Raw genomic sequence first — 26401 nt, 5'->3', positions numbered from 1 at the left:
TATGCTGCTGACCAGTGATCACATGGGCAAGATTTGACATTTGAGAGCTAGTAATATAGCTGAATTTGACCAACAGTTCATACACACATTGTTGTCCACTATTGGATCAGTACAACTGCCCTGGCACCATGTGAAGGTATTTACCCCCCAATATCTTTGTAGCCAGCTGGGACCAAAGGTAGTTAGCTGTATATTGCCTTTGCAATTGTCCAGTCCAGGGGGCTGTTGGGGGCTGGTTTGGCCTAGCATAAATGAGAACAGTTTAGCATGAGGCCAATATATCAGGCAGGGATCATGAAAGTGTAGCAGCACTCTGAACATTTTACACACTCCCATAGCCCTTTCCTATGGTGGGGGAATCCTCAGCTGGCCAGATAGGGCATTTTAAAGACCTTCTGAGCCACTGGACTAGCACAGAAGGGCTTTAGCATGAGCAGGATCTGGCCCTTCATCCTTTTGTGCAGTTTGATCATTTCATTTTTAACGGTGTCCATCACTGACCTACCCATTAGCCAATCAGTGCGCTCAGCACTTTCTAAAAAATAAGGTCTCTTTAAGATGTCTTAAGTTGGGAACCCAAAAATGGAGGCATCCAGTTCACATCTCACTTTGGAGAAATGTAGGCCATAGGTTTTAATGTCACTAATGTTGGTGCTCACAAAAACACACTACTTTTTAAAATTTGTTTTTTTAGAACCTCCAAAGATTCGTCTACCAAGACACTTAAAACAAACCTACATTCGAAGGGTTGGAGAAGCTGTGAATCTTGTTATTCCTTTCCAGGTAAGAAATAAAGACACAGTTATTAATGCTTATTTTTCTTATATTGCGATTGTTAGAACTGCATGTTATACAACTGTGGTGGGGCATGAAGTTAATTTAAGCAGAATTAAATCCTGGTCAGTCAGGATACCTGCCAGATGGCTTTTTCTGTGCCTTCTGAAATCAGACTGTGCTAAGTCAAAGACTGAATTTTGTAACTAGCAAACAGTGCTGATCTGTTGTCTGTTGTTGTCCACAGAATACCCCATAATCTCCAATGGAGACTTGCCATTACACACAAGAGAATCACTAGCACAGCACAGAGTGGTTGCAATAGACAATGATTAGATATGGTGTCTAGAGCTGGAATGTGACATTTATTCACTATCTTGTTTTGGGGGTGGTGTGAAGTTTCACCAACCCAGCAGAATCTTTGTGCAACAATGCCTCGTAGAGTCCCTGGGAAGCACAGCTGTTGCACCAGCACTTCCAAGGATGCAACATGCGCTTTCTACTCCAGCTGGTTAGCTCTGCTGGCTGGAGGCAGGGCTATAGCCTGACCTCATTGACACCCCCTGCAGAGGCTAGCTGTTCCAGTAATACTTGTCTGCAGAGTCCTTGCTCTGCTGAATGCAAGAACCCCTACTGTGTCCATACCTTATGCCTTCTCCTTCCTTTGTGCACATACACAGATGCCAGGCACAATATGTGCTATAGGAAATGCTGCTCCTGGTAAATTAAAAGTACTACTGTGTGGTGTATACACTCAGCCAAAATACTCTGAAAGACCTGAGGTTACCATATTTGGACAGCACTTCTGAAATTCTCGTTTCTAGTAGGGCAAACTCCCAGTAGTGACACTGCATGATCAACAAGTTAGCATCTATTGGCATCGCGCTGTGATTCTCTTAGGGCGTCTGCTTCTGAGAACCACTAAAACAAAATAATATTGCCCATTACGTGCAGAAAAAAACACATATATGAACATGTGACCACCTCTGAATTGCCTTGTGTTTAGAATTAACTGCTTTTTCTTTAAAGAGTTTCCACCGTTCTGGTTCAAGAAGACTTTTATTTTTGTCTTTGCAACAGCCTAACACCTCTTTCTCCTCCCAAAAGCATACTTCAGTTGTTCCATGGCTTTTTACAGGGAAGACCAAGGCCAAAGGTATCTTGGAAGAAAAATGGTGCTTCCGTAGACAAGAACCAAATTAACATCCGCAACAGTGAAAATGATACTATCATCTTTATCCGAAAGGCAGAGAGGAGCCACTCAGGAAAATATGACCTGAAAGTGAAAGTAGACAACTTGGTGGACAAAGCTACAATAGATATTCAAGTAGTTGGTATGTTTAAAAAAATATTATTTTGGCAAAGCAGACTTCAAAAACATATTACCGGTTACCAGGAAAACATGAGATTTCCAGTTACAGCCTCCTCTACAATGGTACCTCTCTACTTCAGCTCATTTGGCCAGAGATTCTGAGCCAGGTCCTCAGCTAGTATAATTGGGGATCTGTGACGGAGCGATTCTGGCGGGACCCAACTGAGAGTGCCAAATCAGGACCAATTGCTTAAACAGGGCAGTCACAGCCCTAGGCTGGGGTTTTTCCACCTCTAAGGCAAACCAAACCAGCCAGACAAAAAGGACTTTGGTCTCACCCCACTGGCTAACCACAAGTCACACAAGCAATTTCCTTAGACACTCCAGTCTCCCAGCATCACCACCAGTGCACTCGTCCTGGGGATGAATGGCTATGAAAACCAACACCCCAATAAAAGAAAAAGGTTCTCTCGATCCCAAAGGACCAAGCCCCAGACCCAGGTCAATACACACATCTGATCTTACCCACAAATCACGCTGTTGCCAATCCTTTAGAATCTAAAATCTAAAGGTTTATTTACAAAGGGAAAAAGGTAGAGATGAGTGGTAGAACTGGTTAAATGGAATCAATTACATACAGTAATGGCAAAATTCTTAGTTCAGGCTTGCAGCAGTGCTGGAGTAAACTGCAGGTTCAAATTGAGTCTCTGGAATACATCCCCCACTGGGATGGGTCGTTCAGTCCCTTGTGTAAAGCTTCAGTTTGTAGCAAAGTCCCTCCAGAGGTCAGAAGCAGGATTGAAGACAAGATGGAGATGATGCATCAGCCTTATATAGACTTTTCCAGGTGTAAGAATCCCTTTGTCCTCACGGTGGAAACTTACAGCAAAAATATGGAGTCTGGAGTCACATGGGCCAGTCCCTGCATACTTTGCTGAGTCACAAGGCGTGTCTGCCTTCTCTCCATGGGTCAATTGTGTAGCTGATGGCCCTTTAATGGGCCATCAAGCCAGCTATACCGGGCTAACATCAGCTTTGTCTGGGACACTTCCCAGAGGCAGAGCATAATATAAAATATAGACAGTATAGAGCCAATACTTATACTTCAACTACAAAATGATACACAGACATACAGACAGCATAATCATAACCAGCAACCCAGAACCTGGTCTTAGACACCTTATATGACCCCCTTTACTTAGGATTTGGTGCCACCACAGGACCTTGGTTGCAACCCATGTTCTATATGGTTCCCATTTATATCAATAACGTCACAGGATCTCTGTACAAAACGTCAGTAGCCAGCCTGAACATTCCAGTCCCACCCTAGAATCCTACACTACTTCACTGTTTGTAATGGATTTTTATGTTCCATATTTGTCCGAAACACTGAAGCTTTTTATTGTTAAGGTGGCACTCAGTCAGATCTGATACAGCTCTATTGTAGCAAGAGTTAGTTTCTCACAAACATGACTTGGCAGAGACCACCAGTGTTAAAAGCCTTATGATGGAAAAAAGAGAGACACCTGGGAAATCTCATACACTATCTTATAGGTGAAGCTGGTAGCACAGCCTATACTTAAGCTTGCCTGAGACTTCCCATTATAAGGTCACATTTTCATTTGCTTATAACTTTGCCAAAATAGTATGTGATCATGTAACTGAAGACTGTATCATAACGCATACGCACAATGGGGTCAAATTAAAGGCCAAAATTAAAGGCCAAATTAGAGGCAACTTGAATTCTGGCATTTCCTAACTTTTGAGTGCTTGACTTTGCAGTCTTCTTTTAGCATTGTTTTGTGTGTGTAAGATATATATCTATATCTAGCTATATCTAGATAGAGATAGAGATATATCATATATCAGAGAGAGAGGGAGAAACAGAGAGCAGGCGTAATGGAAAGATGACCATGCCATATCATCATTATAGATCGCCCTGGACCACCACATGTTGTAAATATTGAGGATGTTTGGGGAGAGAATGCTGCTTTATCATGGCAGCCACCAAAGGATGATGGTAATGCTGCCATTACTGGGTACACGATTCAAAAAGCGGACAAGAAGAGCATGGTAAGTTATAAAATATGTTTGACTCGGTTTAAATCCGACAGCCATCATGTTCTTTCTTTTAAATATAAAAAGCCCTATTTGCGTGGACAAATGTCGATGATTGATGCATTGGATCATTACAGAACCACACCACTACTCAGAAAATCTCAAAAGTTCATCAGAAAATCCCAGTGTCCACAGTACTCAAAGTTTATAAATGAGAACATGTGTATTTACAAATCTGTGTTCAGATTAGAGATGGGGCAAGTGAGGGGGACAGGCAGGAGTAGATCTGCATCTCATTTGTCTAAACCCCTCAGAGTTCACGAGGAGCTCAGAGAAATAATTCTGTTTTATTCCCTCTGGAAATAGAGAATCAAAATCCCAAATGCTCATTTTGGAGGCAGTGTGGCCCCACAGATAGTCCACTAGGTCACTCTTTCCCAAACTTGGGACGCCGCTTGTGTAGGGAAAGCCCCGGGCGGGGCGGGCCGGTTTGTTTACCTGCCACGTCCGCAGGTCTGGCCGATCGCGGCTCCCACTGGCCGTGGTTCGCTGCTCCAGGCCAAAGGGGGCTACGGAAAGCGGCAGCCAGTATGTCCCTTGGCCCGCGCCACTTCCAACAGCTCCCATTGGCCCGGAGCAGCGAACCGCAGCCAGAGGGAGCTGCAATCGGCCAGACCTGCGGACGTGGCAGGTAAACAAACCAGCCCGGCCCGCCAGGGGCTTTCCCTACACAAGCGGCATCCCAGGTTTGGGAAACACTGCAGTAGGTGGTTAGGAGATCTGAGTTCTATTCCCAGCTGTCACTGGCCTGCTTGGTGACCTGGGGCAAATCCCTTCACTTCTCTGTACTACACTTCACAAATTAGGTAAGTATCATTATCCCTGTTTTACAGATTGGGATACTGATACTTTTTAATTTGAAAAGTGCTTTAAGATTTGTAGATGAAAAGTGCTATATGAGAGCTAATTGTTGTTGTTATTTCACAACCAAGCCCCTGTTTATAGCTCTGTAACAGACCACGGTTGGATTTCTACATTTAATAGATACTGCAAGTTTGGACATTGTGAATCTAAGAGAGATGAACCAGTTTGCATGAGTAGGATACTAATATACTGACCTGCTGTGTGACTTTTGACCAGTCAGTTCACCTCCCTGTGACTTTATTCCCCCTCCCACCCTTCATCTCTCTTTAGACCATAAGCTGTTCCGGCCAGGACCTGTCTCTGATTATATGCATACACAGTGCCTAGCACAATGGAGGCCCGTCTCAGTTCAGACTTCTAGGTGCTACTGTAATACAAAATAAAATAATAACTAGTGTCCAAAGTGTACTGTGTGCTCATAGGGCAGTGATTCCATGTTATCTCCACACTGTCTGTGACAAGAATTTTCCTGTAATAGTACTAAGGGGATTTTAAATAATGATTGTTTCCAAAGGGACATTCTCTTAAACAGTTGCCTCTGAAGAAAGGATGTCCCAAGTTCTTTCGAATGGATGATCTTTTCTGAGCACTATGAGCTATATTACTGGGAAGTCTAAAATAATGTGGCTGTGCAGGTTTAGTACATATCAGTATAAACTCTGGCACAAGAAACTTACACAAATATATACTGTGAGAAAGAGAGACAACTGGAAGGGGTGGCATAAATAAAAGAGAGAGCATTTTCGTGGTCAGATTCTGCTTTACGTGAATAATATTTTTAGCATTAGTCTTGCTGATCTCACTAGGTGGATATTGTGTACCAAGATCAAATTTAAATTTGATATTTAAAGAGATGCCTTTCATCTAAACATGGGTCTCTTGAGAGCTATGCAGATAGATGCCTGAAGCAGTATGCACTGGAGTATATAATACTTCCCAAGAGATGAGTGTTGTGCCAGAAATCACAGGAATTCAGAGCTGATGAAATCACATCCACAGGACTTTGTTACAGAAAAAAAAATACACATGCCATACATTGAATGCTTGTTTCTGTCCTCTAACTGTGCCCCTGGAACTGCCTCAAAAACTGATTTAACAAACAGGGTTTTTTAGCTGTTTATTACATTGTGTCAGTGTCCCTTATTTACACATGATTTTTCAAAATTAAATAAAAAATGAATTGGAAGTCATATTTTTATCAAATAAAAATTCTCTCCTTAGACTGTACTGTTGCTACTGCTAAGAGAAAGAGCCTCTAAGATCCAGTCACCTGGCTGATGAAGTGTCCGTAGTTTGGGCTGTATCCACTGCTCCTCCTATCCTATCAACTGTTCTTAAATCATGAGAAATAACCGGAATGGAATCATACTTTCCATAATCATATTGTTCATTTAGGCTAGTGCCAGAGGAGGCAGATTAGTACTGGGATTGCATTCTTATCTGCAGCAATACTTTCTCTGTCAGCAACATGAAATCTGAGTGGCAGAGCCTGCCTTTCTTCTCTTGCACAATAGGACCTTTGTAATATTGCAATTCCTACAATTATCCCGCCTGACTAACCATCAGAATGTGACAATTTAATAGCATTCACTTTCCATTCACCCTTCATAGCGCAATGGTGAATTGCTTGTGACTCTTCCATCATCACCCAGTTACTGTGTAGTGATTAGCTTAGAATCCATTGCCATCAACTCAGTTATTGTATTATGCCTTACTGGTTATATAAATTCCTTAAAATTTGTTCTCATGCTTTCATATGCACAGTGGCTATTCTAAACCCTAGCTGTTGATAAACAAAGTGTGTTGCAGGCACACTTAGTCTGTATTTGTGTCTTGCAGGAATGGTTCACTGTAATTGAGCACTACCACCGAACCAGTGCCACCATTACTGAACTCATCATAGGAAATGAGTACTACTTCCGGATCTTCGCTGAAAACATGTGTGGCCTCAGTGAGGACGCGACAATGACCACAGAGAGTGCTGTGATCGCAAAGGATGGTTAGCTGTCAATTATGTTCTTAAGGGGGAAGGATGGGGTTCAGAGTGGGGAAGGGAATCAGAGACAAAAGATTTGATTCTCCACTGTTTGTACCTGGTGTAGCCACTTACACCTGTGCAAAGTGAGTGTAAATTGCTACCATTCCAGTTTGGTAGTGTATGGCATTCACTACACACAACTGCAAATTATGGGACAAACAACAAACCATGGGAGGATGACGCTTGATTTTAAATGGTAACATCAAATCCTCTCTCAATTCTGAATTATATATCTGAGCTTTCAAACAGTTTAAAATAGAAATGAAGGCATTGTTGTAATCTATACATAAACTGTTGTAAAGGAGAATGGCAGTGGGCATGACCTGAGTTCAGGAATGCTCAGTCTCTCCGATATAGTATGTCCTGTGAAGGCAGCTGGCTTAAGTTTAGAGAGATGGGTAACAACCGTCGCTTGCTGTACTAGCCAGTGCTAATGGCATTCCTATTGGCGACGCAGAACTTTGTTCTCTCACTCAAAAGAAAAGCATCTCCGTTCTGCCCATCAAAAATGGGGACTTCATAAAGGAAACTAAAAACAGTGAGTTCACAAAGCTGGCAGTTCTCCGTGAGATCTCTCAGAGTGGAAATAGTTTTCTATTTAAAAGTGGGGTGGGGGTGGTCAGAAGAGGGGCTGTAGAATTTGTTTCTTGTCACTGAAAATTCACCCCTGTGCTGAGGGCCAGCACAAGGCCCATGCACCCATGAACACCTGTTGGAGAGCCTAAGTAAGGTGTAAGTGGTGCATAGCCCTTGTGCTGGCCCTTGGCACAGGGGTGGATTTCACCTCGTATGTCCATTCTATGCATCAGCATAGTTTACAGAGAAAAATAATGTTTGTACTACTGTCAGCACCACAAGTGCAGATACATTATCAGCGAGAAAGCCAGCTCTACTAGATTTTGTTTTATACAGGATCAACACATTTTCTGCTGTCTTTATTGGTGGTGCTGTACAATATGAAGCAGAAGAACATATGGAGTTTCAGAGACTGTGCCAGCCCAAGTTTACAGTACTGGCAGTTAGGAAATACTAGTTGTAGATGGAACAAATTAGGAAAAGAAATCAGTGACAAGAGTAAATGTGGAACCTTAAGATGACATTTTAGTCTCCTCTTTGATCACTCTTACCAGCCCGCTAGTCAGTATTCATATTGTTGTACAAAGTGTGTGTGTAATTGCAGGCATGCATACAGAGTATAAATTATACTTAATATACCATGTATTCATACAACAAGGGGAGATTTTAAGTCCTCTGTACAGTATGATCAGAAACTACAGTAACTTTCCAGGCTCAATTCTGCTCTCACGCCAGTGAGAATGAGTGCAATAAATGGAGTTACATTGGTATATAAAGCAGTGGAAATTAGAGCAGACTCACTCTTTACTGTTAAATACTGTTGAAAACAGTATGAAATGCTTAACTTTGTTCTAACAGCTCCTTACATCTTGTATTTATTTCATAGGTAAAGTCTACAAAAATCCAATTTATGAAGACTTTAATTTCACCGAAGCACCAATGTTTACTCAACCTTTAATTAACACATATGCTGTAGCTGGTTACAATGCTACTTTGAACTGCAGTGTTCGAGGAAATCCAAAGGTACGGCATACCACTTAATGACACCAGTGAAGGGAAAGGAGAGTTTAATCAGTCACTAATATTTCCTAGTACTGTTCCTGTTATAATTCACACACATGCTCTAAGGAGAATCAGTGGGCTAAAGAATAGAGCAAGAGTCAGGATTCCTCAGTACTCTTTGCCGTTCTGCCATTGATTTGTTGTATCACAATGGACAAACCACATCTCCTTCGTCTCAGTTTACCCCTCTGCAACATGGGTATTATGAGATTTACTGAGTCCACAGATTATCCTAATGAAAATATGGACTTCTCCTAGCTGATCAGGCAATCTAGGGTTGCTACTTCAGTAACTCACAAGAGCTGCATGGTCAATACATCAATAAGGATTTTGGTTTAAAACAAAATACTCTTTATAATTATAAATATTTATATTATAGTAGCACCCAAAGGCCCAGTCAGGATCTGGGTCACATTGTGCTAGGCACTGTACAAACACATGCTCCCCGCCCGACTGAGTTTCTCTCTCTCTTTGACCAATTTTCCAGAGTAGAAAATTGAAGTGACCCAGTAAAATCAGAATTCAGAATTTTTATTTAGAAGTGTTCTCTGATCCACCATTGACTGTCAAGGTTTTGGATTAAGTTCTATGCACTGGTTACTAGTAAAAAAAACAGCTTTATTGACAAACCTAGAATATTTAGATCTTGAGAATTATTAGTCAGTTTACTATTGTATGGCACAGCCTTTGTAATGTAACTGGTCTACATTTTTGCCCACCAAAAAATATTATCTTGATTGAATTCAGCTAAATTATAAGGGCCACAGGGAGCTGTGCTTAAAAAACAACGGCATGATATGGCCCAAACTTATTTTTATGGATGGACTACAACTTTCCTTTTTTCAATTTTTTTTCATTGTATACCACTAATATATCATTCAACTTTAATACAAGGTCACAGAAAGAGATTAACATTTAATTGCCTATATTTGTGTGCACTTTTCACCACAGCCCAAAATAACCTGGATGAAAAACAAAGTAACTATAATAAATGACCCAAGATACAGAATGTTTGGTAACCAAGGTGTCTGTACCTTGGAGATCCGCAAACCCAACCCTTATGATGGAGGCACTTACACCTGCAAAGCAGTCAATGAACTTGGAGAGGCAGCAGTTGAATGCAAACTGGAAGTGAAAGGTAAGGTTTCTAAGATCAGAGCAAATCCACTCTTTGTTTAGATACAGCATATATTAAAGTCAAGAGTGCAGTAAGCAAATGCCGGGGGGTACATCCGACCACCATTTTTATTCAAATATCCATTGACGTCAAGGGTTCTTTCATGAGTGGACATGACCCTTAGGGACCAGAAGGTGTACTGCTTATGTGACAAACTCCAGCTCAACTCTCAGATGTACAGCGCATGCCACAAGCATTAGGCATGGAACAGTTTTGGATGGAAGGAGTATCTGTAAAGGATGCCAAAAGGAGTTAAACTAAACACGGCAATAAAGTTTGTCAGCCTTAAACAAAAGAAAACAAAAGGAAGTGGAAGAGGAGGTTGGAGTAGAGCTGGGGGGTTGGATCAGAGCTGTTGGAGGTCAGGGGGAGGAGCTTGGAGTGGAGCTCAGAGGGTGTGAATCATAGATGGGAGGATGGGGGCTACAGAGGGTTGGAGCAGAGCTGGGAGAGGGCTTGTACAGGCCTGAAATGGGGCTGCGGGGGTGGATCAGGAAAATAGGAGGCAGGAGGGGAACTAAAAGAGTCTGCGGGGGTGACTACATTGGGGTTGGGGGAGCTGGGGGCTGGACTGAAGGACTCCGGAGGATGGTTGAGGAAGAGCTGGGCGGGGGTGGATCAGAAATGGAGCAGGGTGAGGGGGGCTGTGGTAGAATCTGGGGACATGTAGGGGGCCTTGAGGGAGCTGGAGGGAATCTTATCAGGAGCTGGGGGGGTGGGATGGCTCAGTTGGGGCTGTGGGGGGAGCTAGTGATCTGGAGGGACAGGAGGGCTGGAAAGGAGGTAGGGGATGGGGGCTGGATTGGGTCTGTGGGCCCCCCAGTGTGGGGGACCTGGAGAAGGGCAGATTTCAAAATCAGAAAAGGGCCCCCTAACCTATTCTTGCCCCAAGGTACTTTGAGGCTTTGATACACCACTGATCTAGATAGTTTTTCCACTGCCCAGTGCAGGGTTATTCCCTACAGCAGGCCTGCACAACTCATAAAGCGGCGAGGGCCACATTACTCCAAAGAAAACAGCTGAGGGCCGAAACCCCCCAGCCCCATGGAAACACCCCCCACAGCACCTTCCGGCCCCGCGAAAACACCCCGCTCCAGCACCGCCCAGCCCTGCAGAAACAAACCCTCCTTCCCCAGCACCGCCCCACCAAAACAGCTGTGGGCCAAAAAGGAAAGTTTGGGGTGGGGAGGTGATACTTGATTTTAAATCAACCAGGGGCTCCCAGCTGAAGAGGTGGCTGGGAGCCCTCAGGGGCAAATTAAAGGGCCCGGGGCTCCGGTGGCTGGGGGAACCCGGAGCTTTCCGGGGCTAGGGCAGGGATTTAAAGGGCCCAGAGCTCCTGCCACTGAGGGGAGCCCAAGCCCTTTAACTCCCAGCCCCAGCCCATCCACTGGAGCCGTGGATGGGATTCAAAGGGCTCTGGGCTGCCCGCAGCAGCGGGGAGCCCTGAACCCTTTAAATCTCAGCCACGGCCGGGAATCTCTGCGGGCAGCCCAGAGCCCTTTGACTCCCAGCCGCAGCTGGGATTTAAAGGGCTCTGGGCTCCCCGTCGCCGCGGGCAGCCCAGAGCCTTTGACTCCCGGCCGCGGCTGGGCTTTAAAGGGCTCTGGGCTGCCGCAGCCACGGGGAGCCCTGAGCCCTTTAAATCTCAGCCGCGGCCGGGATTCAAAGGGCTCTGGGCTGCCCGCAGAGCACCGTGTGCGGGCCGTATGTTGTGCAGGCCTGCCCTACAGTATATTTTCCTACTGTTTTGCCCAATGTACTTTTAAATGCCTCAAGTAATAGCACTTCCACTAGTTCCCTAAGGAGAATCTTTCACTGGCTTATAGATCTTATTATTGTATTTGTTTTTAGGAAAAATACATATAGAGAATCATATTGATTTTGCAAACTGATATAAAGGGGAAGAAGTTGGACAGATATATGCAACCTTGAGAATATCCCTTTAAATCCATTAAATGAACATATTTTCTGAATTCCAGATGTTTTAGTATTGACTGCTGGTATTGTGAATGGTCCTAAGGCCCAGTCCAACATCTGAAGTCAATGGGATTTGGATCAGACATGCAGTAAATGGTCTAAAAAGCATATTTTCATAGGACTACCAGTTCATAAGACTTACTCTGTAGCCATTATTTTGTATGTACTGAAAGCCAATATATTTAACTTTTCTATACTGGTTGCTTTCTGTTTGTTTTGGATTATGATTAACGTTGTCTCTAATTTCTGATATATCTTGTCACATAGCTCAAATATGATAGCAAGGAAGTAATGACATAACTGGTCTGTTCAGAAAGTGGTGTGTTCACCTAATGAGAGTGGTAGTAAAGCCACATTTCTTGACTGTCCTGATACCTTTTTGCTATATTCTTGCAGGTGAAAGTGATGTCCTCATTATAGATTTATACAGTCTGTTTCTTAATACCAAGCAAGGCTCCCTGTTTCACAGCACAGGAGAAGATCATATGGCCTAACAAAGACAGCCATTAATCACTAAAATCTAGAGGCCAAGTTAGACTAATCTTTCATTATAACTCATAAGCTCCCAAGCCCTAAATACCTTACCAGTAGTTGCCTTCAACTTTTGAATCTTTAATGTCCTGTTCACAATAAAATGGTAAAAATAACACAATTCTATGATCACAGTAAGATCTGTCTGTCTCTCTATGTGTCCAATGACTTAACAGGGCACTTTTTCCTACAGAATAGCTTTTAATTAAATGAAAATAGATCATATCAAACATGTTCAAACAGAAGAAACATTGTTGGTTAATATTTGTCAAATTTAGGAGTCTTAAGCATCCATAGACGTTACTGTTGCCAAAGACTGTGCAGCATTCTTCAGTAAACCCAACAACAGTGTTGATAATAACTGTACAAGGGAAAAGATCCAGTTTGGTGCTTTTGTTGAGAGTGAAACCCTATACTCTGGAAGTCTTTGCTACTGGACATCAGGATGAATTATAGTCTTGCCGTTTTTAGCATATGATGCAAGACCCACCTCTTTATTCAGGCTTTCCCTGGTGTCTAAGCCACAGAATACTTTGCATCATTGACCTGGAAATCATTGACCAAGAATTGATCCTGCCCTGAACAGCGGTTTATTGAGGAATGAATGAGAGATTTTGCCATTCTGATCAATATTGATGTGAATCATGTTTCTTTACATTTGGCATTTACAAATTGATGTTTGAAGTGTAAAAATGCTTAGATCATTTTTCAATGTGTCTGTTATGCTCAGTAATGTAGTTAGGTTGAACTTTAATGTCTATGATGCAAAAAGTCATTACCAGCTACATTTGAGATGACCCCTTTGAGCCTTTTCCTGATGGGCATTTGATCTGACACCACCCACCTCTTACTACTTTTTTAAAAAATAATTTATAAGACTCTAGTCTGGTGCTCTGGATGGTGCACAAAAAACTGCAAACAATCCAAAATACTACCACTGACAGCCATGCCTACCCCCATCCACGACTGACTACTTCCACAGCTTGTTACATGAAAGAAAAACAATTCTTCACAACTCAGCTCCTAACATCGCCCATGCTCCACCCCTCAGTTAGATCTCTTCATCCCCCAATCATCCATCCCAAGGGGAATCCTCGGTAAACATGTAGTCTTGCAGCATGTCCTGAAGGTCACACTATCAAGTTTTCAGCAGACCCAACTCAGGAAGCAAGTTCGAAAGCCAAAGAATCACTCAGCAAGAATGTCAAACTAGCAGCCTTGTCCTATTCATACTGTCAGGGACAGCAAGCTTAGGTGCCTCAAATAACCTCAGTTGCTGTGGTATCACATCCTAGATTAGCAAACAACCATGCATGTGCTGTGATGGGAAGAAGGGTGTGAAACTCACTCCCCTTAGCGGTGCCTCAGTCCATCCTTCCCCACTCTTAAACAGAACCTTCCACTACCCCATGCCCCAGCTTCAACCTCAAGAGCTCTGAAGCATGATCATTGTTGGATCCTTATTTATAGCTTCCATGCCTCCTTTTTCCCCTAAATAACTCAACATTTACGTTAAAAAAGTAAAGTGAATGATCGTGGCAGACCCCAGAGACTATACAAAAGCTGAAAGTCTTCATGTTCAAAGCATGTAGTTGTATCCACTTTCTGCATCAGATCTGGAAAGAGTCCTAGAAATAGCTGTGTGTTTTGTCAGCGTCCTGGGCTGTGCATTCTTACTGTCTTTGACCAATTCTTTGTTGAACCCACGTCACACCTCTCTTGTTGATTGACTGGTTTTTAAATCTAAACTCATGTTAACCATTGGGCAGTCCAGCGCACACACACCCCCAACTCATGAGGCATGCAAATCCATTTTCCCTTCCTGATCCCCAACAATTAGGGACCACGAATCATCTCTCTTGTTTATATTCCTTCCTTTAAACTAGCATATTTAGCCATTAATTCTGTCATCTTTCAAAAGAAGGTTCAGACTAGCATGTTGTTCGACTCAAATACAGTACATCTGTTGAGAGGTTTCAGTCTTGCTGCTATTAAAGTCAGGGAGAGTGTAACCATGGCATTCAACTGGAGTAGGATCAAGCCTGTAATCAGCAATTGTACTGAACATAAGAATGGCCATACTGGGTCAGACCAATGGTCCATCTAGCCCCGTATCTTCTCTTCCAACAGTGGCCAGAGCCAGATACTTCAGAGGAAATGAACAGGACAGTGCAATTTTTTCAGTGATCCATCCCTTGTTGTCCAGTCCCAGCTTTTGGCATCTGTGCATTAATAAACAGTCCGGGTTTGCTATGTGAAAAAGAGACAAATGCAGTGGGTATCACACATAGCCAGATTGTAAAAACATAACTTTACAGGTGTTCTCCCATCCATCCACTTATATGCTGGTTGTACACTCTGCCCGTCTGCTGCCTCAGCAGGAGCGATCAAATGCTTGAGCAGCACAACAACACAAAGAAAAGTGATCTCTGGAGGAAAGGCATTCTGAGTCAATGGAAACAAATCATTGTGTATATATTTTTTTTCAAATGTAGCTTCTGCTTTACTCCAGGAAGTAAAAAAGTAGGGCCTGAGTCTACAGTCATTTTTCAGGCAAAACATTATTTATTTCAAAGTGAATTTTTCCTGGTTAAGGACTGCAGGTCAAAGCTAGAATGTAAGAGATATTACATAACTGGTGAGTTTAACAGCTACAATACTGTAACTACTTTTTTTTGGATAGCACATCATGTTAGACAGATATACACTATACAAAAATATATGTTGCACTAACTCTCATTTTTCTAAATAGTCCAGAATTTCTTTCCTGTTTCTGAGCTGTTAGTAATCTCTGTTTTAACATGTAGACATATTCCTAGGAATGTCACAAAAATATCATGGATACAGTATACTACTCATATTTTATACGGTATCTAAATAAATGAAAAGTTATGGTAATAGCATGGTATACCAATAGTGCATTACAATTGTCTTCTTTTATCACTTTGCATATATCATCTTAGGCTTCAAATCTAGACTCTCAGGAGTTACAAATTTTACCTCATTTCTTTAAACATTTTATTGATAATAATAGACAAATAGAATAACAAGTATTTCATTTTACCGTCAGTGAAATGTTTTCTGTTCATAGATGTTATTTATTTCTGATAAACCACAGCATTTGCTTAATCTTTTTCAGGTCTATTAGATGTACTTAAAATGGCAAACAGTTGGGCTATTTACTACAATAGCATGACAAGTTTATTTGTCTACAAGGGTGCTGAAAAAGTTCATGCTGCAATTTGTAAAAGATCTTTGTTAAGAAAAAAAATTCTATCTGAACTATGTCTTGGAAGATGACAAGCTATATAAACACAGAATTCCATTAAAACTATTATTATATTTTTCACACACTCTCTCCCCAAAGAAAATGTTTAAAATATTTTTTACGGTTCCTTGGGCTAGATTCCTAATCGTGGCTGGTTTGTCATAAGAATTTGTAATTCGTCTTGTTTTGTTTTCAGTATATAGAACCTGTTCCAAAACCCATTGAAATCAATAGAAAGACTCCCTTTGACTTCAGTTGACTTTGGATCAGGCCCTAAGAGAATTCATCATGAATAGGGCCCTACCAAATTCACAGTCCATTTTGTTCAATTTCACAGTCACAGGATTTTTAAAATTGCAAATTTCATGATTTCAGCTATTTACATCGGAAATTTGATGGTGTTGTAATTTTTGGGGTCCTGACCCATCAAGGAATTGTAAGGGGGGTTGGTAACTAGGGACACAAAGGAGGCACCAGCTAAAAGGAGGCATGTGATCCCCTCATGTGACTCCTCCCCAACCTGTTCCCCACATGACCCCCCATGTGACTCCTCCCTGCCCCCAGCCCAGGGACCCTGCGCTCTCCCCATCCCTCCCCATCCCACGTTACCTGGCGGGCGGGAGGATGCTCTGCTCCAGTCCCCCTGGCCTGTGTGAAGCCACTAATGCACTCTCCTAGGCAGCCTCCAGCCACACTGCCTGCCTGGGATGTTGCCTGTGGTGCAGCATGCAGCGGCTGCTCTCTCCCAGGCAGCCTCCAGCCACACACAGTCCGCGAGCTGCACCGGGCAGCGTGGCCAGGAGGCTGGAAGAGGAGAGGATCTGGCCCTGCCTCTTCCCTTCCAGCTCTGGCCCTGTCCCTTCATCTTCCCAGCTGCTGGCCTTGCCTCCCTCAGTGTTTTGGGGAGGGTCACATGACCCTTCACCCTCCTCCCCCACAGGTCACCTGCTGGCAACAGCCTGCCTTTAGAGCTGGGCAGCTGGAGAGTAGGGGCTAGTCCCCGGGAGCCCAGCTCTGAAAGCAGAGCCACCACCAGCAACAGCAGCACAGAAGTAAGGATGGCATGGTATGATATAAGGGGGGAGGGATAGCTCAGTGGTTTGAGCATTGGCCTGCTTAAACCCAGGGTTGTAAGTTCAGCCCTTGAGGAGGCCACTTAGGGATCTTGGGCAAAAATCAGTACTTGGTCCTGCTAGTGAAGGCAGGGGGCTGGACTCAATGACCTTGCAAGGCCCCTTCCAGTTCTATGAGATAGGTATTTCACCATATATAATTATTACTTCTGTGCTGCTGCCTGCAAAGCTGGGCCCTCAGTCAGCAGCCACCCAGGTCTGAAGGCAGCACAGAAGTAAGAGTGGCAATACTGTGACACCCCTAAAATAACCTTGTAACCCCCCCTGCAACTCCCTTCTGGGTCAGGACCCCCAGTTTGACAAATGCTGGTCTCCCCTGTGAAATCTATTTAGTATAACACAAAAGCACACAAAAGACCACATTTCACAGGGGGAGACCAGATTTCATGGTCCATGACGTGTTTTTCATGGCCGTGAATTTGGTAGGGTCTTAATCATGAACCTGTTGTCATGAGATAATTGACTACTTTGGAGAGAGTGATCAGCCTTAAGAGCAGGGCCAGCTCCAGGGTTTTTGCTGTCCCAAGCAGCCCAAAAAAAAAAAAAAAAAAAAACCACGATCACGATCTGCAGCTCTACCGCCACCGCTTCAGTCTTCGGCGGCAATTCAACGGCTGGTCCTTCGCTCCGAGAGGGAGTGAGGGACCCGCCGCCGAATTGCCACTGAAGACCTGGACGTGCCGCCCCTCACCGTTGGCCGCCCCAAGCAGCTGCTTGCTGGGCTGGTGCCTGGAGCCGGCCCTGCTTAAGAGTGAAGCCAAGGTTGCTTATCGCTTCAATAACTCGATGATAATAATGGATTCTGAGAAAAGTTGCAATTCATTTTAATCATATTTAAAAAACTAAGTTGTTAAATAAATTAATTGAGAACAATTTCAAACAAGAATAAATACCAGTACGAATATTCTAATTCTGCAGTGTTATATCATGGAATAATTACCCCAGGAGAACCATTCTTCTTGGCGGGGAAGAAACAGGTTTATAAAAAGCATATTCCACTGGACATTACCTTCCATTCCATTCCTCCCTTTTTACATCAAAATGTATTTGCATGTAAAGTGTGTATTCCTTAGTTGCTTTTAGATTGTATACTAGCTAGTGTCTCATGGCATACATTGGCTATGTCACATGAGCAAAGAAGGCCAAATTAATCAAGAATGTAGGAGCTAACATCAGAGTTATGCAAAGTTGAGGCAAGAATTTATACTTTCTCATTAGACATAAAACCATGCATATATGTGTGTGTAAAAAACAAACAAACAAAAAAGAAACCTTAAATGTATGCAACTCCCTTTGTCAAGGTGACTCAATTTCTCTCAATTGCATCTCAGAGGATCAGGTTTAAGTTAGTTTGATATAACCTGGAGAATTATTGAAAGAACAGAGCTATCACCATGTTATCCATTTTAATTAAAAAATGTATTCCTTATTGTAAACTAGATTTCTATTCTGAATTGGTACTTAGAACTTCAATACAGGCTGACACTTGGCATGCAAAGTCTAAGGGGGAAATACTAACTCTATTGAAGTCAATGGGACCTTTCCATTGATTTCAGTGGGTATGTCTACATGCAATTAAACACCTGCACCTGGCCCATGCAGTTGACTCGGACTTGCGGGGCTCCGGCTAAGGGGCTGTTTAATTGCAGTGTAGACTCCCGGGCTCAAGCTGCAGTTTGAGCTCTGGGACCCTTCTACCTCACAGGGTCCTACAGCCCAGACTCCAGTCCAAGTCCAAACCTCTACACTGCAATTAAACAGTCCTGCAAGCCCAAGTCAGCTGGCATGGGCCAGCTGCAGTTGTTTAATTGCAGTATAGACATACCCGTACAGTGGGGCCACGATTTCACCCTTAGAACCAAATAAATTATCTATGAGCATAACTCTGTTGACTTCAAATTCAGCTTCAGCTGAATTACACCAGCAGAGAATTTACCCCTTTAAATAGAAAGGACATTTTTAACATTACCAAAATTCAAAAATATCAACTTTGCCATTTTTAAGTTGCAGAAATGCCCAAACACTGATATTTCCAGTACTGGAGGCTTTCAGGTGCACAATTTAAAAACTTACTCTTGTGACACAATTAAGCTAGAATGTACTGCAACCATTTTAGATATTTTTGAATATTTCTTTTTGTAAATGGCTGCTACAGTTTAGTGCCCATACATAGCACTACGTACGTAAAATACGTAATTAAAACTAATGGTTCCTATAGAGTAAATGGCATGTCTTAACTAATGTAAATATGTATTTGTGTACAGGTACATAATAAGGAACTGGTGTGTAACTAGTCTATACTTGATAATTTTGCCTTTTAGAGTTTCAACATATGTATATATATATATATATATAATGCTATGTGTGTGGGTTTTTTCCTGTGTTGAAAAACACAAATATATATATATGTTTTAGCTTCGCCTGAAGCTAAGTTTGGAAACTTTTATTCTAAAAGTCAATTGACAATTTGACTGGCTTCACTGTGTACTCTAGACTAATTACAGAAGACAGTCATATTTGTTTGTGCATATTAATATCACATATTAATTATAATTTTGAAGTGATACTGGATCCCTGCCATTTACTTTCCATGTGCTTCTATTTCTTACATATTTTACATGACTAAGGATTAAAACATCATCTTGTCATAATTATGAACATAATTTCACCCAACAAGTTCTCAACTTTGGTGTTAGCAATTAAGTGCTTATTTCTCTTTCTCTCTCTCCCTTAGTTGCACAGTAAGGATTTTTGAATGTATATTGCCATCTAAGGTAAGCTTTCATATGGTTCTTGCATATGAAGCTTATGTCTGTTTTCACGTCATACAAAGCCTGCCAAGTATGGCATGATTTTCATTATGTCATTTAATGAAAATGTTTTTAAATCAATAACTTAATAATTAGAATTTATATTACACTATCCATAAACTAACAATTAACCCTTAATTTTTCCAATAATTGCTTGTTATAGAAACTCCCGTTAGTAGTACATCCACTTACTTTCTGCTAGTGAAAATGCTTCAACTGAATTTAACAGAGCATGAGTTAGGTTAATTACTTACCATAGAGAAAATACAAGTAACATAAGAGCATTTTTCATCTACAGTCAATTATTTGCATCTAAGGATAGACTTCTAAATAAATGAGACCATTTTTATATCACTTAATTTTATTTAAAAATGAATGATTCTTATGAAAATTTGCATTACACAAGTTTTAAAGAATGCTATAAAGCATGCCATTTTTTGTCTGTATTAAGCATTTACCTAAGACTAGGAAAGCACAACTCTGAAAGAGTGATAAGGTTAAATGATGTAGCTCACTTACTTGGACCTACAATTAAATAATGTCTCCTTAGTAGGAAAATGTTGTTAATAGATATATTGGCTTGTCCTAAATTGTGTAAGTAGAATAAGATTATATCAATATTGGATCAGTCATTTTAATCTAACTGAAATGTACAGTTTGCTCAGGTAGAGAGAATGATGTGTTCATCCTGAAAATGTACTTTTGCTTTAAAACTTTTGGTGTGCTACAGAAATGCCTCAGAAGGTAAGTATTATTAGGGGTTGGTTGTGTTTGCACCTTGCAGAAGTGAACATCCATGCAGACTTATAAAAGGTACAGTAGTAATGCAGTTTCTTTATCACGCATACCAACCTTCCCTATCGAGGAGGGGTGATCTCTAATATTTTTAGCAAAATATTTGCCATTTTCCCACTGTCCCTCTCTGATGGTTCATGGAGTACCCAAGACTGAGACACACACCTTTTTACCCCCTGCATCTAAGGAGAGGAAGCCTTGCCTCAGGTAGTTCAGTGTTAGCTCTCTAACATCACCAGCCTGCTAGCCACTCAGGCACTCTCCTCTGGGCTAATCCAGTGCTGTCATCATCTTGTAAGTAAGCATTAGGTGCACCCTCGTCCCCAAGTCCCTTTGAATCATTCTCCTGTGATATCCATCTCCTGACACTGGCTACTCACAGAAATCCCAGGTCCTCTGCTCTTAGAGGAGCAGTGTACCCCAATTGGCTAGTTTTACCTTAAACCACTGCTCCAGTAAAATCACACAGTATGCGTGAGCACTTACAACAAAACAAGATTAGGTTTATTTAAAAAAGGAGAGTTAACTAGAAACAAGAGAGAGTGGTGGAAGCATGGTACAATACAAAACAAAATCATAAAATTCAAAGCTGGGTCTAAAAACAGACCCACACACAGTGAAAAATGTAAAATTTTCTCATGTAGCTAAATATATTAAAATCTATTTTAAAGGTCTCAAGCCAACTTGCAGGGCTGCCCAGAGGGGGGGGCAAGAGGGGCAATTTTCCGCAGGCCCCGGGTCCCGCCGGGGCCCCCACGAGAGTTTTTCGGGGGTCCTGGAGTGGGGTCCTTCACTCGCTCTGGGGGGCCCGGAAAACTCTTGCGGGGCTGGGCCCCCAGAGCTTCTTCCGCTCCCGGTCTTCAGCGGTGGGGGGGTCCTTCTGCTCCAGGGCGGAAGGACCCCCCCGCCGGCGAATTACCGCCGAAGTGGGACCCGCTGCTGAAATACAGCCAGGTCTTCGGCGGTAATTCGGCAGTGGGGGGCCTTTCTGTTCCGGGACCTACCACCGAAGTGCCCCGAAGACCCGCGGCAGGGCTCCCCCGCCGCTGAATTACCGCCGAAGACCCGGCTGCACTTCGGCGGCGGGTCCCGCTTCGGCGGCGGGGGGCCCCTGCCGTGGGTCTTTGGGGTACTTCGGCGGCGGGTCCCAGAACAGAAGGGGCCCCCCGCCGCCGAATTACCGCCAAAGCGGGGGCCCCCCACCGCCGAAGACCCCAGGCCCCCGGAATCCTCTGGGCGGCCCTGCCAACCTGTGCCCTCCATCGCACCGGGCTAAATTCTGGATCACTCCATTGTCTTCATGATAGCCCCAGGTTTACATTGTGCCAGTGTAACTAAAAACAGGTTTGGTCCTATCTCTTTACCCATACAGTGCCAGACACTGCTGCCTGTCAAAGTTCCAAAGCAAGCCCAACTCCCCAGATACAAGAAACAGAGCTTTCCAGAGGGTCGGAAGGGACAAAGCAACACAAAGCATTGTGAGACCCCTCAGTTCTTATTGGGATCTACCACCTTTGTCACCTCTGTCCAGCCTGTCCTCGTCTATCCCTCCACGAATGCAAGTCAATGCCATACCATTCTATTTTGTTGAGAGCACGTTCTTTCCATTTCTGGCCAAAGAATTTTGTCATGGGATCGGCCCAGCGTGTTTTCGGTCTGCCCAGCGGTCACTTGTGGTCTCTGGAGATACAATCACTGATGAGGGTGTCCACCTATTGTCTTGTCTGCAGTCTACATGACCCGCCCATCTTCAGTTTGCATTGTATATCACCTGCACTACACTGGTCACCTCTGTATGCCTTCTGATCTCCTCATTCGGTATGTGATCACGGAGCTATATCTTACACATTCGCCTTTCCATTGCTCTCTGACAGTGAATTTTTCTTCCTCTGATTTCGTCGTTGACCAGCTTTCCACTCTGTATATCATTGCTGTCAGAACAGTGAAGTTAAACAGTTCTTTCCTTTTCTTCATGGGCAGTTCATCATCCGTTAGACATTTCTTTATTTTGTTGAAACTTGCCACCCCACCTTTCATCTCCTACTGCATTCCCCTTTGAATGAGTTGTCTCTGCTCAGCTACTGACCCAGGTAAATATATTTTCGACCTCCTCGATTTCTTTCCCGTTTACACTGATGATTCCTTCTGCACAATGCTCATTACACATCCACTTCGTCTTTGACATCTTCACTTCCAACGCGATATCATGAGAAAGTCTTTGCAGTTTCTGCAATTTGTTCTCCAGTTCTGCTGTGTCCTTTGCCAGTATTACACAGTCATCAGTGAAGAGAAGATGCGTTAACTGTTCTCCGTCAATTCTGATTCCTTCTTCCCAGTTCAGTTTCTTGAACAGCAACTCCAGTACTGCTGCAAACAGCTTCAGTGAGATTGTGTCGCCTTGTCTGACTTCTCTGCATATAGTAATAATGCAGGGGACAGTGAATAATGTTATCTGTTGAGCAATTGTGGTTAATTTATTCCAGCAGGTCAGTGTACCTCAGGTCAGTTCCAAGCGCATTGAATACAGCGTTGATCTCTACCAAGTTGAATACCTTTTTGTAGTTGACAAATGCAATACACAATGGTACTTTGTATTCCTTGCATTTTTCGATGAGCTGCCAAACTGAGTGGGATGTGATCAGTTGTCGAATACCCCGAGCGGAAACCAGCTTGTTCTCTGCTTTCATGAATTTCAAGATCCTTCTTAATCTGATTATGATGTGGATGAAGACTTTATACACTTGAGAGAGGTGTGATCGGACAGTAGTTGCTCAGTTCTTCTGGATCGCCTTTCTTCATCAATAGTATTGTTTTCATTTTCTTCCATGCATCTGGAACACGCTTGCTATTGATGTAGATGGTGAACCGCTGTGCCAACACTTTGAAGAGAGTATCTTCCCCTACTTTGAGATATTCCGGCCAAACATCGTCCACTCCCAGACTTCTTCCTTTCTTTATGTTGCAAACTGTATATTCAATTTCTTCCTACATAACGTCAGGAATTTCTTCTGTAACCTGCTGCCTTGACAGTGTACGCTGGATGCGAGGAGAAGAGGTCATTGTAGAATTTTGTACATATTTCATTCATCTTGCTCCTTTTCAATGTCCTTTCACCATTTACATTTTTCAGCGCTGCCAGGATGTTCTGTTTCAGCCTAACATCTCTTTGTACCTTCTTCAGACTCGCATTCTTTTTGGACTCCTCTCTCAATTTCTTATTTCTAAAGTCTTTGTAGTCTTCTTTGATCTTCACACAAATTTCTTTGCACAGTGTTCTGTATTCTTCACCCATTTTTCCTTCTAATTTCATGCACACCCTTGTGGCCATCAGATTCACAGTTTCCTCACTGATCCTCTGCTTGCGTCCCAGCATTTTCAATGCCTTTGCCTTCTTAGTTGCTGAGATTATGTGTGAGATAAACTCTTCGTAGTCCTCATCGATGTTCTTGTTGACCTTATACTCAAGGTCCATTTCACTCACTTCCTGTGCAAATGCCTCTTCACTGAAGTGCCATTTTTGCTTCAATTTCTGGCTTCTCTTAACTCGGTCTTGGGATCTATGGGAACTACCATAATATAAATTTTTAATAATAAAGCTGCAGGAAGCTGGGAAACAATCATATCACTATGAATAGCAGCCCACTTGACAAATTCTTCCACAGGGGTCTCCCCAAACCTGGGCGGACTCCTCACACCTATGGCTTTCATGGGCTCCAGTGGCTAGCACTAGATGTTTGTAGGAGAGGTCATGAATGAGCCATAATTTTAGGGGAAACTGTGACAAATTTTGAACCCTAGTAACTGATTTACATTTTCAAGGTGCTGCCTGCAACAAAGAAAGTTAAATGTATCACCTTAAAAAAAATAACTCACAATTACTGAGCTGTGTCTTGATAATTCTGTTTTTCCTCAGAATCAAGAAGAGAGGGAATGGGGGAAGCACATCCTCTGGCTTCACACCTCTCAAAGACCAGCTCTGACAGCAGTATTTGACAGTATTCATTGATTCATTGTGTGGAGTGCCTACTGCCAGTTTGGAAGGAGCATATGCAGTGTACCCATGGCTCCCCTCCAAATGTTGACCCTGCAGTCTTTCCATGTACATTAACTCCCCTCCATACAATGCAGAAGAGGAGCATCTGGCCTTAGTGATTTCCTTAAGGTCACGGTATCAGAAAAAGGTTTCATTTTCCAGACTTGCTGGCTCCCACCCCTGTGCTCACACTATAATAAGGGCCAGTGCCATATTGAAGGTGCTGAAATGAAAATGAAAGCTCACTGTTGTATCTTAGGAGAGGAGATTTTTTTACAATAGAAACAGGAATAATACTCATGCCAATTCTACTTCATTTATTTGAGAATTTATGGTCAGATTTTCAAAGAACTTTTTGAAAATCAGGCTACTTAATTAGGTGCCTAAATATGGGCTTCAGAACCTAAATTCAGGCATCTGTTTTTGAAAATCCTGGCCTTTTTCTGTAATTCTTTCATACACATAAATAAGTTACACATACTTCAGTCAAATTCCAAGAGGTATAGTAAATATTTTGCTAAATGTTTATTATAAAATCCAGCACTAATAATGTGAATCTGCATTTCTTGACTTTTTTCTGCGTGTCAAGTTCTCTGCACTGGACTTTCTTAGTCAAATTCTACCCTTAGATACACTTCATGCAACTCCATTGAAATGAACAGGGTTGATGAAGATGAAGCTATGCATTGTGTATCGGTAGGGTTGTATTTTGTTGCAACTGATGACCGACTCTGGCCCATTATAGGTGAAATACACCCCTTTGCAAGGGGCCAGCACAAGTTCTATGCACCACTTAAAATCCCAACTTAGGGCTTAAATTCTGAGGAACCTTTGTGCTGGCCTGTTGCACAGGGGTAAATTTTACCGTGTGTCAAGAGAAAATATAGCATAGGGACTGACTAGATCTCTGTCACTTAACTGGGTCAATATTTTTCACAGAGAGCCAGAGAAATATTTTTAAAAAATCTATTTCTCCTGGTAATTTTAACCATTTGATTGTCTTGTTTCTTGTCCATAGGTGGACTTTCGTTCTTCAGACTGTTAATGCAAGGGGTGCCTCCGCATATCATTCATTCATATATGCAAGAAATGCAAGCAGGCAACCCTGAGGGAAAGTGAGATCCCGTCCACAGTGCTTTCCCGCCACTGCATTGGAAACTGGTAGCCAGCATTACAGCATTTTAATTCTTGCAATAGCATCACAACAGTGTGCCTCCCTGCTTTTTTCCCCCCTTCCTGCTGCTGAAAATAAAAGTTACGCATGGATTGCTTTGGGGTTGAAATTGAAGCCAAGACACATTTTGTAACGTTCAGCATTGTTTTCTGTTTGATAATGTGTTTTGTTTGTTTTTTAATGAGAAAGGAGAAGAAGCCGTGTAATACGCATGAGAAGACAATCTTCTACTTTGTACTTTGTAGGGCTAGGCATATTTTTGTCAGAGTGAAAGTAGACTGATCAACCAATGGCAATCCAGTAGGGCCTTGACATACATACCTCTTTTGATAATGGAGCTTATTCATCTAACAGTAGTTCAAAATAATACGGTTTTGCTATAAACTGACTGTTTAATACACATGCATTTAATGGTAATTTCAGTTGAATATTTCTTCATCTAGATGATTTATATTTCTTATGACTCACCCACAAATCAAGTTTCTTTCAACTGAAATTAAAGTGTTTTATTTAATGTACAATAAACATGAAGTGTTTAAGACCTTCCAAAATACTGTTTATTGATTGTTATTTTACATTATCTCACCATATTACTATTTAAGAACATAAGAACGGTCATACTGGGTCAGACCAAAGGTCCATCTAGCCCAATATCCTGTCTCCCAGGAGTGACCAATGCCAGGTGCCTCAGAGGGAAAGAACAGAACAGGTTATCATCAAGTGATCCATCTCCTGTTGCCCATTCCCAGCTTCTGG

The 26401-nt window shown here is 42.4% G+C and overlaps 1 protein-coding gene across 2 annotated transcripts in view; it reads left to right on the top strand.

The window, feature by feature from the left end:
• The window catches only part of MYBPC1 (myosin binding protein C1), a 71330-nt gene extending 45222 nt beyond the window's left edge, over window positions 1-26108 (top strand). For both annotated transcript variants that reach the window (XM_045031124.1, XM_045031118.1), the window contains 7 exons: window positions 695-783; window positions 1913-2108; window positions 4020-4159; window positions 6908-7067; window positions 8569-8705; window positions 9696-9882; window positions 25490-26108. In XM_045031124.1, coding sequence (XP_044887059.1) covers window positions 695-783; window positions 1913-2108; window positions 4020-4159; window positions 6908-7067; window positions 8569-8705; window positions 9696-9882; window positions 25490-25590 — 1010 coding nt within the window. In that variant the 3' untranslated portion in view covers window positions 25591-26108. The remainder of the gene's footprint in view (window positions 1-694; window positions 784-1912; window positions 2109-4019; window positions 4160-6907; window positions 7068-8568; window positions 8706-9695; window positions 9883-25489) is intronic.
• The last annotated feature ends 293 nt before the right edge of the window (window positions 26109-26401 follow it).

Source organism: Mauremys mutica, chromosome 1, assembly GCF_020497125.1.
Source record: "Mauremys mutica isolate MM-2020 ecotype Southern chromosome 1, ASM2049712v1, whole genome shotgun sequence".
In the NCBI taxonomy this organism is placed as follows: Eukaryota; Metazoa; Chordata; order Testudines; family Geoemydidae; genus Mauremys; species Mauremys mutica.
Note: the sequence above shows the minus strand (reverse complement) of the source record. Positions and strands in the feature narration are given on the sequence as shown.